The sequence below is a fragment of the Canis aureus genome, chromosome 18 (assembly GCF_053574225.1).
Source record: "Canis aureus isolate CA01 chromosome 18, VMU_Caureus_v.1.0, whole genome shotgun sequence".
Taxonomy (NCBI): domain Eukaryota; kingdom Metazoa; phylum Chordata; class Mammalia; order Carnivora; family Canidae; genus Canis; species Canis aureus.
The window spans coordinates 56,140,835-56,159,341 of record NC_135628.1 but is presented as its reverse complement, the minus strand read 5'-3'; the positions used below and the strand labels follow the sequence as shown (position 1 = coordinate 56,159,341).

At 46.9% G+C, this 18,507-nt stretch overlaps 1 protein-coding gene across 3 annotated transcripts in view; it reads left to right on the top strand.

The window, feature by feature from the left end:
* Positions 1-18,507, top strand: part of PLXNA4 (plexin A4) — a 427,922-nt gene that overhangs the window by 263,412 nt on the left and 146,003 nt on the right. For all 3 annotated transcript variants that reach the window (XM_077857378.1, XM_077857377.1, XM_077857379.1), the window contains exon 4: positions 7,920-8,051. In XM_077857378.1, coding sequence (XP_077713504.1) covers positions 7,920-8,051 — 132 coding nt within the window. The remainder of the gene's footprint in view (positions 1-7,919; positions 8,052-18,507) is intronic.

The following is an 18,507-nucleotide window of genomic DNA, read 5'->3' as shown; positions in this document are numbered from 1 at the left end:
CAAGCAAGAGGTGTGTCCAGAGTGCCTATAGCCTGAATGCAGAAAGAGAAGGCAAGGGCACATCAAATAAGCTTGCCGAGGGTGAGGCTAGATCAGAACCGAGCCCACACACAGCTGTGTGTTATAACTCGCCTGGACTGATGGAGACCACACAGCTGGTTGGAGTTTACAGCTTGTGAGCTCCAGAAAAACGAAGACAGTAGAGCACATGAAGGTCCCAGGAGATACAAAGGTGTTGTAGCCGTGGAGAGGAGTGAGCAAGATCTCAGCTGAGGGAACCTCTAGAAGGATTGTCAGCAGCCAAATTATTAGCAAGGTCGCTTGGAGAGTACAGATCAGAAGGCAGGGATGACCATAACCTAGAATTGTGCCATCCAGTAGGACAGCCACTGGCCACACGTGGTCATTAAGCACCTTTAAAAGTGTGGCTTGCTAAAAAAAAAAAAAAAAAGTAAAAATAAAAAAAATAAAGTGTGGCTTGTCCATATTAAGGTTTGCTGTAAGTCATAAATACCCATCAGGGGATCCCTGGGTGGCGCAGCGGTTTGGCGCCTGCCTTTGGCCCAGGGCGCGATCCTGGAGACCCGGGATGGAGTCCCACGTCGGGCTCCCGGTGCATGGAGCCTGCTTCTCCCTCTGCCTGTGTCTCTGCCTCTCTCTCTCTCTCTCTGTGACTATCATAAATAAATAAAAATTAAAAAAAAAATACCCATCAGGATTCAGAGATGTAGCATGAGGGAACGTATGTAAAATATATCACAAACAATTTCTTATACTGTATATATGTGAAAGTAATAATTAGTATTTGGCACACATTGTGTTAGATAAAACAGATCATTAAAGCTAATTGTAACTAATTAAGCAATTTTACCTATCTTTTTAATGTCACCATTAGTAGAAAATTTAAAATTTCACATGTGGCCCACATTTGTGACTGGCATTGTATTTGCGTTGTCCGGCGCCGGTTAGAAGAATGTTCCGTTGGGTCTACGGCAAGACTTGAAGGGACAACCACACCCCATCACAGAACACGTCTACACTCAGTCTCCTCAGGACAGTGCTGAGTGAAGAGAACCAGATTCTTCCCTCTGACCCTTCATATTTTCACTCTTCTCTCCCTGGGCCAATATGGATATGCCTTAATAAAATCTGTTCGTACCACTGATTTTGCTACTCCAGATCCATCTTCCTGTGGACTTAAAAGATTTTTATCTCCAAAGGTGGCTTTTGAATAAACCTGATATTACTCACTATGTGTTTTATTACCCACATTTGCAGAGTTGGAGGTGCCACGTTGGTAGCCCTTTTGTCTGTATGGTGCACACCCGCTCCCTGAAGTCTCCCTTGGGGCTGAGCCAATGATTCCTGGTTACACTCCAATCAGTGGCCAGATCTCCTGGGAAGAGGGAATGGAGGCCGATGAACACCCTTGGTTGTAGCATTCGCCACTTGGCCTTATGTGTGTGGTATCTGAGCCCTTTAGGAGACAGGCCTCCCGGAGGACAGGGCAAAGACCCTCCTTTCTTCTACCGAAGCTGGCTCTGAGCCTGGAACACAGTGGCGTTCCATGAATGCCCTGTGGATGATGAATGAATGCAGAATGTCCCTCTGTCAGGGGGCATGTAGGGTCAGGACTTGATCTTCTCCTTGGTGTTAGCCTCAGAGAATAACATCGTCTAAACACCCAAACTTACATTATCAGCTTCTTTACATCTTCTACCTTAAAAAAAAAATAAACTTCTATGTCCATCCTTTCTCAGTGCTCAGGTGATCCACAAGTATCACCTGCATAGTGTGAAAGAAGAAATCCTGTTTGTTCTAAGCTGCCACCTCCCAAGCTTCGGGGTGGCTCTTGTGTTGGCAACTGAACCAGAGCCACTGGCCAACACATCTCCTTTGATCTCATCTATGCCTTTGTGGCCTGAGGTGTCTTTCCTAGGCTGTTCTCCAGGTGCAGGCATCTGGATTATGTTTCTACCTTATCAGGGGTGGACTGAACATGCTATTCTGTATTCAAGTGAACTTGGCCAGGAGAATGGCTTTGTTTGTTTTCCCCTGAAATCCCATTTGAATGCTGCTTGCCATGTTGCTGGCCACTTGGGCTGCCACGGAGTATGGGAAATAGTGAATGATGACACCGAGCACTCCTTTCTTCCTCCTGCCTCTCACGTTGAGTATTCCTTGATCACACCTTGATCAGCTCAAGAATCCATGCCCATTGGTAGAATGTGGCTCCTTTTCCTGCCGGGAGTTGACCATTTATAATAACTACTCATTTTTCCCATCTTTATTAAGGCATAAGTGACAAATAAAAATTATATATATTTAGGGCATACAACTTGATATCTGTATGTCTTGTGACATAATTGGCACAATCAAGCTAATTAGCATATCCATCACTTTACATAGTTAACCATTTTCCTTGTGTGTGTGTGATGAGAACACTTAAGATCCACCTTCTTAGTAAATTCCAAACACACGATTCAGTATTATTAACTCTAGTCACATTGCTGTATGTTTGATTTTCAGAGCTTACTCATCTTCTAACTGAAACTTTGTGCCACTTGACCAACATCTCCCCATTTTCCTCAACCCCCCGCCCTTGGCTACCATTATTCTAGCCTTTGCTTCTAGGACTCTCACTAGTTTAGATTCCACATATAAGTGAGATCATGCAGTATTTGTCTTTCTGTGTCTGGCTTATTTCATATAGCATAATATTCTCCAGGTTCATCCACGTGGTTGCAAATGGCAGGATTTCTTTCTTTTTTAAGGCTTTATTATATATATATATATATATATATATATATATATATATATCGTATACATATATACATACATCTATATATGTTTTGTATATATATATATATAACATGTATGTATATCTATATGTGTGTGTGCGTGTGTGTATATATATATATATAGTATCTTTTCATCCATCAATGGATATTTAGGTTGTTTCCATATCTTGGCTATTATAAATAATACTGTAATAATCATGGGAATGCAGTTATCTCTTTGAGATACTGATTTTGTTTCCTTTGAATAAATACCCAGGAGTAGGATTGCTGGATTATAAAGAAGTTCTATTTTTTTTTATTTTTGAGGACCCTCCGTACTGTTTCCCATAGTGACTATACCAATCTTCATTTTCAGCAACAGTGCCCAAGAGTTCCCTTTTCCCCACACCCTTGCCCGCACCTATCAGTGACTACTTAGTGAGCACCAACTGTGTCCTGGGTGCCATGCTGGGCAGTGGAGCTACAAGGCCGAGTCTCTACTCCCGTGAGATGCATGGTCCCAGCCTTTTTAGCCATGTGCCGCTCTCCTCCCCAGTGCTTGCTGAGGATATACCATTTTTCTGTAGTCCATCTCCATCATTGGCCTTCTTGCTATCCCAAAGAGCTTAGATTCATCTGCTTATCTTCTAGCTCCCTCCTCTAGACCGCTTATACAAAATATTAAATAAGATAAGTCATTACACCAGCACTTGGGAAATGCCCCCAGTCCCACTCTTCCATGCAGAAACATGTCTTCTTCTGCCTCTAAGTCGATTCTCTCTCCACGGTCAAACTGCCCAAAGTCCCACAGAGACTCATTATTTTTAAATGTCTTTTCGCATGAAACCTTGCCAAAACCTTTCGGGAAATCTAAATCACTAAGGGCCAAGCACTGAACTAGGAATCGGGAGCCCTGAGTTCTAGTCCTGACTGTTACTGGTTTTTCACTGAACTTCAGGTAATGCACAGAACGGCCTCCGCCTCAGTTTCTTCATCAGCAAAATGAGAACGGTTATACTAGTAGTCAACATCATAAAAATCCTACAGCCACCAGATGAGACAGTATTATTTAAGAATGCTGTGCAAGGTAGAAAACAAAAATATAAGGGATCATTATTTGAAAATTTACAACAACAAAAAAAAGAAAAAAGAAAAAAAAAGAAAATTTATAACAGCATCGTCTTCATTCATATGCATGATTCTTTCCCAAAAGAACTGCAGTAGGCGCAGACATGGTCCCTCTGGCACTCCCGGGGTGGTTTGTGTAACATCAACTACTTTCACTTCCAGAAGGGATATAGGTTTATACAACCAAAAGAACCTGGTTCAACATGCGTTAGTAGAGTACATGAACACACGGAGGCATGGGCAGAATCAGTCAGACCTTGGTATGGGTTGAGGCCACGCCATTTGCTCGATGTGTGACCATGAACAAGTTACTAAACCTCTCTGTGCTTCACCTGTAAATGGGATGTTAATGCTTACTTTGCAGAGTTATGGGAAGTTAATATATGTAAAAAGCCTGCATCAGACCTGACACGTGGTAGCCACACAGTTATTAGCAGTTCTTGTTGCTATTGTTTACATGAAGCCCAAGGAGCCAGCAGCTGGGCCATCCTACCTAAATTTGATGATTATCCATCATTCAGCCATTTCTACCACAAACTCCTCTTATCCAAGATCTGTGTGAGATTCTTCCAACAGATGGATGAATGAATGCTTTCCTTTCTGCTTTCTGAAATAAGAAGTGGACTATAGAGGGGTGTGGGGAAGACTGCCTTTCTAATTACTGCTTCCCCCCCACCCCAGGCAGAGTGTGGAAGGGGGTACCATAACCCCATCCTGCCTCCCTGGGGAAGGCCCATGAAAACTTGCCCTAGGTCCTCCTGGGTATGTCCCTCTGTCCCTGCCCTAGCTCACGCAGTTTCTTCTGATGTCCACCAACATCCAGCACATCACCTGTGCTAAAGAGCAGGGGGTTGGGGCCCAATGATAAAGAAGATTGATCAGGAACTGCATCTAATTTCCCTTGGGGATCAGACCATGGGCAGTGGAATGGACTCAGATCTACCAGCATTTCCTAGGGCAGCCTGCTCCTGCTGGCAGCCTTAGGGGGCTGGAGACCAGCCAGCATGCTCAGTATCACTCTTGTAGTTCTTATGCTGCAGCTCCAGAGGTGACTCACAGCTGGGGATGAAGCCTGGCTGGGCTGGGGGCCAAGGCCATCGCCACGCGGTCAGACTTGGGTGGTAATCCCAATTGGTTTTGCATGAACTCTCATTTCATTCAGATTAAGGAAGGACCTGGCCAGGATAGACATCTGGTGGCATGGGGGTGGGCACAGAAGCGGGAGGGCTACTGGAATCTGAGGCATTTTGATTTTCAGAGCTAAAATTATTCCCTTTCATTCCTTTATTGGTTTTTGATTTTGTTTTTGTCTTAGTGAGCTTCATGAGAAATCAGCAGAGAGGAGTTTTAACTGCTTTCTTTTATTTCTTCATTTTTTAAATAAATATTTGTCAAGCTCAAATATTTCAGCATCAGAATCAGGAATGACTGGCAAAAGTGTCTGGAACTGTATAGACCAGAGACCCTGACCTCAGCCCCCTACCTTTATCTAGGTGGCATGCCTCAGGGGGTAAACACGAAACCCACCAAGGAACAAGATCTCATGTAAAGGGTGGTAGGAAAAGCATGGACTTCAGAGTTGAACCTAATTCTAATACTGTCTCCAGTTTTTTTAAAAAATTGTATTTATTGATTCATGAGAGATACAGAAAGAGAGAGGCAGAGGGAGAAGCAGGCTCCCTGCAGGGAGCCCAACGCGGGACTCGATCCCAGGACCCTGGGATCATGTCCTGAGCCGAAGGCAGATGCTCAACCACTGAACCACTCAGGAGCCCTGTCTCCAGATTTTATAGCTCAGGCTAATTGTTTAGTGCACCTCTGTCTCATTTTCCTCATCTTTTGTATCAGTATAGCAGTTAGGACTTTTGATGTTGAAAAAAAAAAAGGTCTTTTTATTCTTTTAACAATAAGGAAATAACTTGAGTAACTAGAAAATCCTGACATAGGGCAGGCTTTGGAGTCAGTTTGATTCAGTGGCTCAGGGACATCACCAAAGACTAATTTTTTTCCCCATCTCTGTACCTAAACCTTTCCTGGTTTCAACTCCCCTCTTTATGACAAGAGGGCTGCCCACAGTTCTTAGAGCTAGCTGTCTTTTTGACCTACTGAGGGTGAGGAGAAATTCTCTCTTGCCTGATCACAAAACTCTATTTGTCCCTGCTTTGCTCTGAGTGCACATGTTGATGGCTTGGACCTGCTTTCTCTCAATCACTGTGGCAACAGAGTGAGATTAAACTGATTTGCTTGTGCCCTATTGGGAGCACCCCCCCCCCCAGGGGACGCAGGGGGTGGATCCTGTCTTGCCCCCAAGGTGAGAGAGGGTGGAATGGGTGCTGGAGAGGCCGTGCAAAGTCAGGACAAATGACCACTAAGCCCGCAGGATTGAGAGGATTACACCAATAAGGAATTATGTGCAAAACCATTTCTTAGTGCCTGATGTCTAGGAAGGGCTTAAAAATAGTGCTTAAGAGGAAAACAAACAAACCGAGCCTGGAACAAACCTTAAAGCAAACACACAAATCACAAAATAACCTAGTGTGAGAGTTCAGTGAATTCAACAGAAACGAGAGGCAGCACTTTCAGATGAATTGATGTCATCAGTAGATGTTAATGTGGTGTCCCTTCTGTAATTTATTTGCTCTGAATAACTTCTCTTCTCCTTGATCTCATGAGAGGCTAAAAATTAAATATTAAAAATTAAAAGTAAGAGTGCATTATGGGTATATATGGAATATAATTTTTTCTTTAGTTTTGTTACTGAAACCTCTAAAATTACACTGTGGGTACCTTATGGAGTCTTCTACAAATGGCATTGACTCAAGTTTGGTGATCCTCTAGCTACTGCCTCTCCCTGTCTCCCTCTGGATGTTTGATCCCAACCTAGGTGGGTGGCATTGTTAGTACTGGGCAGCGATTGCACTGAATCTATGAGCTCAGGCTCCTAACTCCTAATGATTCTGATTCTAGAGACCTGGGCCGGCACCCCAGGTCAGATGAGCACCATGTGGCGTTGGGAAGCTGCTGTCTAGATTTGTCATCCACTACGGGGGAGCATGGGCAAAAGTCTGTCCTGGCTGTCTCCACGTTGTGCAAGCAGTTCTAGGAAGATCTGTGGATGGCCCAGGGGTGATCTGCCGTGCTAAGTGTTCTCAGAAGTTTGGAGATGACTCATGATCAACGTGCATTTTCCTGGAATGCTCATGTCCCCTTCCCTGGGGATGTGAATAGAACCTCTAGGAGGTTTCAAGACCTACATCTAGTCCTAAGCCTGAAGCAGAAGCCTATGGTTTAATGGCCAGAATGAGTCCACTCAGTGTGAAACTTCTGGGGTTGGCACTTTGCCTGGTTCCCCTCAAAGATGTGCCATACTAATGTTAGGGATTAATAACAAGGGAAACTGGTTATGGGGTATATGGGATCTCTCTCTACTGTCTTTATAAGTTTTCTATAAATGTAAAAGTGATCTAAAATAAAATGCTTATTAAAAAAGAAAAAACAAACAAACAAACAAACAAAAAGATGTGGCAGTGATAGCTGGGTAGCTTTTTCAAAGAATGAGCCTGCATCCTTACACCCAACTATTTTCTGAGAACAAATCTAACAAATAATATCTATCGCCTTTCTGTTACATGATGACACTCTCATGTGAGGCAGCTTCAGTTACCTACTGTTTACCCAATTCCCAGTCCCTGCTCCCTAATACCAACCTTATCCTCCTCTCCGAAGACTATAAGCCAAGCCTCAAAGACTAAAGCCTGAGGCAGAGAGCCAGAGAGGACGACACTAGGTGCTTTGTGATACCTGGTTTGGTCTCCCTGCCTTCCCTTCTCTTTGCTTTTCCCACCAGGAGGCCCATGGGGGGCTTCTCACCCCAGATCCTCATGGCCTGGCCTTGGGGGCAGAGCTCCCTGCCTCTCCCGTAGCTGTTGGGAGGGTGTCGGGGCTGACGCTGGACTTCAGGCAGTGTAGGATCTGAACTCATATCATCTCTCCTCTTCCTCTTCTCCACAGATCCGGGTGGATGGGCCCAGGGGCAATGCCCTCCAGTATGAGACTGTGCAGGTGGTGGACCCCGGCCCAGTCCTCCGGGATATGGCCTTCTCCAAGGACCACGAGCAACTCTACATCATGTCAGAAAGGCAGGTAAGGCTCTTGGGCTCTGTTAGACATTTGTTTTGCTGCTAAGTACTAGCCTGTGGCTCAGTGGAAACCTACGGGAGGCCAGCTGCAGAGAAGGCATTTGATTTATTTGGCTCAGTGTGTATCTTTTTGGTTATGCTGCCTGGGGACTGAGGCTGAGTGCCCTGAAACAGGGAATAAAGCATTTAAAATATCAAAACATCTGGGAGTCTAGAACAAATCCACTACCTTCAAAGTGATGGGTGAGTATAGACTCAGGGCCAACCTTTACTCTCTTTTGAAGAAACACGGTACAGATGCCCACATTTTTTTGTCCAGATTTCCCTACACAAAGTATAATCTCCTACCAAGGTCACCTTCTATGGTGGGCAAGGATGAGTTGCCCAAAAATCTTGGTTGAGGTAACATCACAGAATGGTCAAATGGATGGAGATTCAAAAAAAAAAAAATAAAGGGTTTGTGTGTGTGAAGTGAGACGATACAGCATACGTTCTGAGCCTTTGTGTGTACCTTATAACTCTAGCATGAAGTTCCAGCAAATTCCTTGAGGCCAAGCCAGGCAGAAGAGGGAGGGTGCAGGAATTACTGTTAACTGATACTGAGTAGGAAGTAGCAAAGTTGGGCTTTGTTCCTGGAACTCAGCTGAGTACTAAGTAAGTTCTTCAAGGCTCCTTGGCTTATACCAGGGCTCATATGTCTATAGCAGGCAAAGGTATAAATATCAGCTTGCAAATTCCATATATTCAAGAGTATTTCTGGGAGTGCCCTAATTCACAGCCCAGAGTGCTCCACCCCACAAGCACTACCCCCTCAAGGGTGGATTAGCCCTGCCACACCTTGCCTCTCTCATCTCTATGTTGGCTGGGTCATTCCCAGGAGCTGTCGCTCCAGTCCATGAATATGTATGTGACAAAGGCAGCAGCCATGAGGGGCAGATCCCATCTCTTATTCATCTTCATTAGTGAGGCCTCAACTCCCCAGAGGACCTTGCCGACAGAGTCTGGATTGTTCTGTCTGTCCCCTCTCCGCATAGGGAAGGAGATGAATACCACATTATGCCACCCACAGGGCTTGTGCATTATGCCTTGGCAGCCCACAGCAGCTCCATCCTCCCCAAGAGCTCGATGACATCTTCTCTCGGTGTGGGACTCCCCACTCAGCCACACTGGGACCTTTGTGGTGCCTTCGTGGAGGCTGCCCTGGTCTGGGGATTGCCTGATGTGGGGCCAACAGAGGCACATTTTACCCCAAGAGACAGGACAGGGTATGAGGCTTCTCCTCTGCTTTCATTCCTTGCTCTTTTTCAATGGGGCCCACATCCCACACTCCCTGCCTACCGTTGAGGCCCTAGATACTGAGGGAAAGCAGCTTTCCTTAGTAGAATGAATCCTTTGGAGAAGACCCAGTACCCCCACAGGACATTAAGTATTTCAGGATGTCTTGCCTGAACCTGGAACTTGAAGAACTTCCAAAGATGGAAAATATAAGCTATGTGGAGCCCCCTCTGATAACTGAGTTGGGATTGTGAGCTCTTTGTCCTCTGCCATTCTGCTTTCCTGAGAGCAGTCAGTGGTCAGTGCCCACTCAGGCTTGGAGAATGAGGTCCACTGGAAGCTCTGGATTATTGGAAAAGAAAGGATGGCAGGAATGGATGGGGCCAGGGCATTCATCTATTCTGGGGCTGCTCCTCGCTGAGATGGAGGGCAGCCTGCCATCAAAACAAGAGGCCGAGGCCCCTGACAGCTGGCCCAACCCTGGTATCCAGTGGGTTTGCACATTCTTTTTGTGGGGAGCGGTAGTACAGCAAAATGGTTAAGTGCACAGGCTTTGGTGTAAGAATACCTGAGCATGAACCTTAGCTCCACCGTTTACCAAGTATAATTTCAGGTAAGTTCCGTAACCTCTTTAAGACTTAGAATGGCATACTCAACCATTGCATGGAAGTAATAATAACATCCAATAGTGTCCCAAGGATCAAATGATACAGTGCATGTAACAAGCCCAGCACAGAGTAAGGGCTTGGTGATTGGAAGCTCTTATTCTTATGACACTGCAACAGGAGGGTCTGGACATTGCCCATGTTTGAAGTCAGGCAAGTGGGGGCACCAAGATTCTGGGTGACCTATCAGGTATGGAGCTTAGGAGTTCAGATGGAGGCTGAGGTGGGCAGGGATTCAGTCCCAGTAAAAGTAGATCAAGAACCCACAATCTGCTTTATTGACTGGGCATACCAAGTAGAGCTGCGGGCAAGAGCACTTGGTAAATATTCTAGGGCTATTCCAGCGTCTGTCAGCTGATGGGTTGGTGTCCGCCATGCTGTGTCAGAGCACTTTGCAGCGCTGAGTCTACAGGTCAGTCTGTATAAGCTCAGCAATGATGTCTGTTCTGCTCGGAGGGCACCTCCCTTTCTCATCTGGCTAGTTTTGCGTTATCCATCAAAACTGAGCTGTGCTGCCACATTCTACCATGAGTGATTGATGACTTCTGGGTAGACAACTCTTTGATAGCTCTTCTCACACTGGGATGTCTTTCTTACCAGACTGTCAGCAGCTTGAGGGCCACCCTATGTCTTCTTTGTCTAAAACTCACCTCACCTACACCTTTGATATTGATAATTATTTGATGAATGAGTGAATGAATCCCCATTGTCATCATTGACCCAGAATTGGAAAAGAGAGGGACCAATACAAATTATCTGCTGCTTATCTTAATTTCCAAGTTTAAACTTATATATATAATCAGAAGACCACACTTCGGACAGAGGAAGTATCTCCCAAACCTCAGTCATCTGTTTATCACCACCATAACTTTTATCCTGCCTTGAACTATTTTTTGCTTTGTGTTTTTATTTAAATAAACATACTGTTTAAACCTAAATAGCCTAATTTAACCACCTTTTACATAGTACTATTATAGATCTGATGTGCTAGTCATATATAATGCCTAATTGTGATATTGTGGCTTATAATAAGAAACATATATTTAGTCTTCATCCCCATTTCTGGCACTGGGCTACTAAAACCCATGGAATTTCCTGAGTGACAAGAGCAATGAGAGAATCTTTTGTTATAGTATTTGGTCTCCTGTCCTCAGTTCCTGAAATCTTCAGGACCCATAAAACTGAAAAGGGTGTCTTGTTATTTGTAATAAGCCCCTTTCAGCCACCACTGAATTTTTGTAGGTTAGGTGACTTTTGGAAATCCCCTAAAGAAGGAGGGGGTGTGAGTTGGGGTGAGTGGGGTGTTGGTTGTCTCGGGAGCCAGTCATGTGATTAGAGGGGCGGAAAAGGTAAGGATGGTATAACTAGTAGAGGTAGAAGTGGAGAGTGGGAGGTGTGTGTGTGGGTGTGTGTGGGTGTGTGTACACACATGTATGCATACAAATACGGTATATTTCTTGGCTCTGTGACCATAGACAAGTTACTAACCCTCTCAGTACCCCATTTATTCATTCAATACTAACAATTATTGAGCACCTACTGTGAAGCAGCCACTCTCTAGATACTAGGGATTCTGTGAGGAACAAAACAGACAAAATCCCTGCCCTGTTAGTGCTTATATTTTAGGTAGAGACTCAAGATCACAAATGAGTAAGTGAATGAATGGTGTATCTCACATGCTGATGAATACAATGAAAAATTTAACAGATCCAGTGGGAATGAGGTGGTGGCCAGGAATATGGTGGGGAATGCTCTTTAAGGAAGGTTGTCAGAGGGGCACCTGGGTGGCTCAGCGGTTGAGCATCTGCCCTTGGCTCAAGGCATGATCCCAGGGTCCTGGGATCAAGTTCTGCAACGGGTCCCCTGCATGGAGCCTGCTTCTCCCTCTGCCTGTGTCTCTGCCTCTATCTGTGTGTCTCTCATGAATAAATAAATAAAATCTTCTAAAAAAAACGAAAAAATAAACCTAAAAAAAAGGAAAGTTGTCAGAGAAAGCCTCCTAACAAGGAAACTTTTGAGCAGAGAGAAGGGTCAAGTGAAGTGTCAGGAGGCAACTGGTAGCAAATCCTCATCCAGGCAGAAGGAATAGCTAGCACGGAGGCGGGTGATGGGAACACGCCATGGCATTTCTGGGGATGCAGAAGGACTGCCTTGGAACGAGGAGTGGGAGATAGTAGGTGATGCCCTGGGAGAGAGGCCGTGCCTCAGCGTGTGGTCTGTGAAATGGGAATATAGTAAATGGTATTGATCCCTTTGGGCACTGACACAGGCCAGATGAGCTAATGCCCGTAGAAAGGGCTTGGCTCAGCATCTAGGAGTGAGTGAACACCCAAACTATTATGATGATTTGCAAATTGAATAATTCCAAGCCAGGATATTATTTGTGCTATTAGGAATATGTGAGTTCTTCTTTATTTCTCACTCAGTGAGACTTTCACTTTCCATTTGTACTTGTCCTGGGTGTGTCGGAGGGAGTGTACCCCTGGGTATCTCCGTAGAATGTGTGTGTGTGCACACCGCCCCTGTGTCCGCCCCTGCCTGTGTGTCTCCCATCAGCCTCCTTCTCGCTTCATACATGTCTGTGTGTATGTCTACAGTGTGTATTTACTACGACTCCAGTTCTCCCAAGGGAATGTCTACACACATTGAAACTGCTGTGATAAAAACCTGCCAAAGCAATGGGAGGGAAGTGAGAAAAAATGTCAGCAAGGCAGATGAATGAGATGAAGTGGTAGAGCTGGGCTGTCCTCAGGTGCCCTGGAGCAACCCCCATCGGGGAAGAAGCAGCTGTCCCCCACATAAGGCAAGTCTCTTTGATAGGCCCCAGACCAAGTGGCACATTCAGCATCTCGGCCATTTCACACCCCAGCCCTCCCCTGCCTGAAGGCCAGAGGCACCAGACATGTTTCTGTTTTGAAGACACACTTCCGTTGTGTCTGGGCCAAAGCCATCTTTCATGGCGTTCTTTGTTTTACAGACTCCTATTGACCTGCTGGGCCTGCTTCTAGGTCCAGGCTTGAGGACACTCTCATGAGCAGGTGACACTCGGGTCTTAGCTGTGATCCAGGACAAGATGCCTGTGGGTACTGAGGAGGTGGGTCTGGAGGTGGGTCCACCTGCTCTGAGTTCCTAGGAAGGCAGGGCCAGGTGGGGCAGCTCTCCTTGGTTCCTTCCAGCATAATCCAGTGGTCAAGTAGTGAGGGCCATCTTGCTTTACAACATATTACCCACACCTGAGTCATTCATTCACTCAACGAATATTCACTAAGCATCTACCATGTGCCAGGTGTTAGCCCAGGCACTGGGGACAAAAGGGGAAAGAAACAGATAAAAACTTTGACTGTAAGGGCTTGCAGTTTTAGGAAGGGGACACGAGGGCAGCCTGGGTGGCTCAGTGGTTTAGCGCTTGCCGTCAGCCCAGGGCGTGATCCTGGAGTCCCAGGATCGAGTCCTGCATCCCACTCCCTGCATGGAGCCTGCTTCTCCCTCTGCTTGTGTCTCTGCCCCCCCTTTCTCTGTGTCTCTCATGAATAAATAAATAACATCTTTAAAAAAAAAAAAAAAGGAAGGGGACATGGCAGAGAAGCCACCGATGGACTGGGTAAATTATGCAGTAGACCAGGGGCAAAAGGACATGGGCCAGGGTAAGTGGGATCTGGAGTTCTAGTCAAAGCAAGAGAATTGCCATTTTCTTTATCTTTATCTTTTTCTTTTTCTTTTTTTTTTGTGTGTATTTTTTTTTTATTGGAGTTTGGTTTGCCAACATGTAGTATAACACCCAGTGTTCATCCTGTCAAGTGCCCCCCTCAGTGCCTGTCACCCCGCCACCCCATCCCCCTGCCCACCTCCCCTTCCACCACCCCTTGTTTGTTTCCCAGAGTTAGGAGTCTCTCATGTTTTGTCACCCTCACTGATTTTTCCCACTCATTTTCCTTCCTTTCCTCTATGATCCCTTTCACTAATTCTTATATTCCCCATATGAATGAGACCATATGATGATTGTCCTTCTCCGATTGATTTACTTCACTCAGCATAATACCCTCCAGTTCCATCTACGTCAGTGTAAATGGTGGGTATTTGTCGTTTCTAAAGGCTGAGTAATATTCCATTGTATACATAAACCACATCTTCTTTATCCACTCATCTTTCGATGGACACCGAGTTGTCCTTCGCATCCACAGTTTGGCTATTGTGGACATTGCTGCTAGAAACATTGGGGTGCAGGTGTCTCAGTTTTTCACTGCATCTGTATCTTTGGGTAAATTTCCAGCAGAAAAGACCCCGAATAGCCAGGGGAATATTGAAAAAGAAAATCAGAGCCGGGGGCATCACAATGCCAGATTTCAGGTTGTACTACAAACCCGTGATCATCAAGACAGTGTGGTACTGGCACAAAAACAGACACATAGATCAATGGAACAAAATAGAGAATCCAGAAATGGGTCCCCAACTGTATGGTCAACTAATATGCAACAAAAGAGGAAAGAATATCCACTGGAAAAAGGACAGTCTCTTCAATAAATGGTGCTGGGAAAATTGGGGACATCCACATGCAGAAGAATGAAACTAGACCACTCTCTTTCACCATACACAAAGATAAACTCAAAATGGATGAAAGATCTAAATGTGAGACAAGAGTCCATCAAAATCCTAGAGGAGAACACAGGCAACACCCTTTTTGAACTCGGCCACAGCAACTTCTTGCAAGATACATCCACGAAGGCAAAAGAAACAAAAGCAAAAATGAACTATTGGGACTTCATCAAGATAAGAAGCTTTTGCACAGCAAAGGATACAGTCAACAAAATAAAAGACAACTTACAGAATGGGAGAAGGTATTTGCAAATGACGTATCAGATAAGGGCTAGTTTCCAAGATCTATAAAGAACTTCTTAAACTCAACAGCAAAGAAACAAACAATCCAATCATGAAATGGGCAAAAGACATGAACAGAATCTCACAGAGGAAGACATAGACATGGCCAACATGCACATGGGAAAATGCTCTGCATCACTGGCCATCAGGGAAATACAAATCAAAACCACAATGAGATACCACCTCACACCAGTGAGAATGGGGAAAATTAACAAGGCAGGAAACAACAAGGATGCGGAGAAAAGGGGACCCTCTTGCACTGTTGGTGGGACTGTGAACTGGTGCAGCCACTCTGGAAAACCATGTGGAGGTTCCTCAAGGAGTTAAAAATAGATCTGCCCTGCGACGCAGAGGGAGTTGCCATTCTAAAGTCTTCCCAGAGAGACGTAGTGTGTAAACGGGGTGAACGGAGGCCTGTTGTCCTACGGTCTTCCCTGTTCTTTGTGTTTCTGTTCAAGTTCTTGGCTCGGGGTTGTGAAGCGGGGCTGCTCAAGTGTGCCTGTTGGGACGAAATTGGTGAGAGGGCCCTTTCGTGACTGGGATTTTTACCATGTTGACTTGAGCTGGGAAGTTTGCTTCAAAGGAAAGGTGGTAGGGTAGTCCAAGACAGGCTCGAGCCATTTGGGGCCGGAACCCCAAACTGGATGGTGCATCTGCTGTGTGATAGGGGGCCATTACTGCTTCTTTCTGCCTCAGTGTCCCTCCCATCCCCAGCCTGCCTCCCGGGAGTGTCCTGAGGGCAGCCGACGTGAAGCCTGGCAATCTCGGGTGTCTGCACACCCCCACCTCATCACACATGGGGCAGCGTGGAGATGGTTTCCGCCCCCGCTGGGCTCCTGTAAGAAAGCTTCTGAGTCTCCGGGCACCGGGTCCAGGGCGCATGCCTCGTGAGGTCCCTCCATGGTGACACGGCCTGGCGTCGCTCTGCCTGACCCTGCAGGGGACACAGCTGTGTGTGGCAGTGTGTCTGGAGGGCTGACACTGTGACAAGCCCGCTTGGACGTGTGCTCCTGGGGCCCAGACCCGGCTGCTCTGAGGGCTCCTGGGAGGGAAACTGAAGCAGGGACCTGGGAGTGAGTGACAGGCATCGGAGCCCCCTCGGGCCCTGGGAGGAAAGAGGAAGGTGTTGCCGTGTGTCACCCAACTTCACACAGACGGAGGCCTTCCCGTTTGTCTGCAGCTGATCCTGCGGGTTCCAGCGTGTCATTACTGAGATGCTCCCACTTCTCACCTCCTTCTCAAGAAAGGCAGAGACCGTCTCCATTTTACTGTCACAGAACCAGAGGGACCCAGACAAGGGAAATGACTCCCTAGGTGCTGGGAGCCCGGCTTCTCCCCAGCATCAGGAAATCCCAGATCTGGAAAAGTGCTCAAGGCTTATTTGGGTCCACCTCTCTCCTGCAGACTTTTCCTGTTGCAGTATGACTGAGGAGCAAGCCGAAGCCCCGAGAAGTGAATGGCTTGTCCAGTGTCACACAGCACGCTGGCCAGGGAGCCAGGTTAGAATCCAGCTCAGCTCCTCATGCAGTGTCTTCTGCAGCCCCTCTTCCCAAGAGGGACACGGAGCTGTCTGTGGGGGCAGGAGACACTCTTTACCTTCTGGTCTTGTCAGCAGGAAAGTTCTATACCTGACTTCTTGACCTCCAAAATGAGCCTCAGAAGGCAAAGGGGCTTGCCGAGGGTAGAGGGCTGAATGAGGCAGTGGGGGCGACAGTAGGAACTCAGAATCACCCCACCGCTCCATGGAGGAGGTGTCCTGGCTTCTTCCGCCTTACTTGTAGCCTGATACAGGTTAAGACAACAGCTGCCTTGCAGCCTCTATTCTAGAGCCTCTTGGGGTACGTGGGGCCCCAGACACAGTCAACCCATCTCATCTCATCGAAGCAGTCAAGCCCCCTCCTTTTCCAGTAGATGTGTTTCTAAGTGGTCACTCACGGAGGCATAAAGCCTCGGACACCTGAATATGATCGAGTCCAGTAACCTCCCCAAGAGGAGAAATGACAGTGGCCTGGCATTTCTCAGACGGGGTGACTGTGTGTAGGAGGGAGACCGCAGGACATGAACTTGGGTTCTCATCCCGGCCCTTTGCACGCTCACCAGCTCTGCCACTGGACCAAATCATGCATGCAGTTCACACTTCGGTTTCTTCATGTGTAAAATGCAAATGATAATAACCACCTTTCAGGGTAAAGCATCAAAGGTGAGATCTGAAGGTGCCTAGCATGTAGCAGGCTTTCAGCAAGTGGTGGGAGCTCTCTCCGTCATTATCATCATTATTATTACCACCACTTTGGTAGCCGAAGGGTGGTTCATCTCTGGGCACCAGCTCCCCAGGGCGCCCTGACACCCATGCCCCCTGTCCATTTAGAAGCCCCCCGGATGACCCCTAAGGCCGAGCATTCCCTGCATACCTGCTGGGGCTGCCCTCCAGGAGACCGAAGGGCCAGGAGCCTGCAGTCTCCCACCCCAATCAACAGAGCTGTGCAGCCTCTACAGGGCTGGGTGGGTTTTCCTCTGTGCTCTACTTCCACTCGGGGTGGGGGGGAGGAGTTCTAGTGTGTTTGAGTCCAGTTCTAGTGGACTTGGGATCATCACAGTTAGGGCACCCTAAACGTCTGCTGACTCCTCATCTCTCAGGACCTATAAGGCAGACAGGGAATGGCTTATATCCCTTCCCTCTGCTCAGAATACCAGAAGAGCTAGTCTGGAAAGAGGGCAGCAGGGGAAAGAGGAGGGGGTGGTGCGGGAGGAAGGACGAGGAGATCCGAGGGGCAGGTGATTAGGGGAAAGCCTTGGCAGCTCCTGATCCTGAGCTCCATTAAGCGTCTGTCTCCGGCAATTGCCCTGACAGTCACATCTCCTCTCCACTCGGTGCCGGCATCCCGAGACCATCGGGGCACTCAAGGGCCATTTCAAAGACAACTACCTGCAATATTCCACTTAGCAGCATGTGAAGAGACTCCAACAGTGTGGGCAAACAGGGCTAGGGCCTGCATCTCTGCCACCTTCCAGGCCCTTCCTCCCACCATGTGTGTTAATCAAGTGCCCACAGCGTGCGCTCCCAGCCCAGGTATAGGCCCTGCACAGAATAGAAGAAAGCAAAAGGAAGGCACTGCTCTGGGAGCCTCTGTTAGGGGTGAGCTGGGAGCAAAGTCCAGCCTGCAGGGCATTGAAACAAAAGCGGTCCTACAGTGATACCCTGGAAATCCAGCATCCTCATATATAGAGCTGGGTAGGGTGGAGGACAGAATGTCAGCCTGAAGAGCACAGTCTCCTTGTGCATTTGTGTAGTCTCATGAGGACTCTGGTCTAGAGGCCAGAGCTCTTAGAGTGTTTCCCAAGATAGTTCTCGATTCTGTGGGTCCTACTCAGCTCCTATATCCTCCTACCTCAGGTGGGTGTGGATGGAAGCTGACTCCTACCATCCTAGCCCACGCCCCTGTCCTCTGGGGATGACATCTGAATGGGAGTGGTTCCGTTCTGGGAGATTCATCGACTCGTGCTTGAGTTCTGCAGAAAGAGAGTCTGGGAATATTGGATACTTAAGTGAACTGTGTACTCAGTTTGAATATTGATGAGACATTTTCAAAAGTAAATAGATGCATGTTAATTTGTGCCATTGTTCAAGATGACTAGTTGGCATTT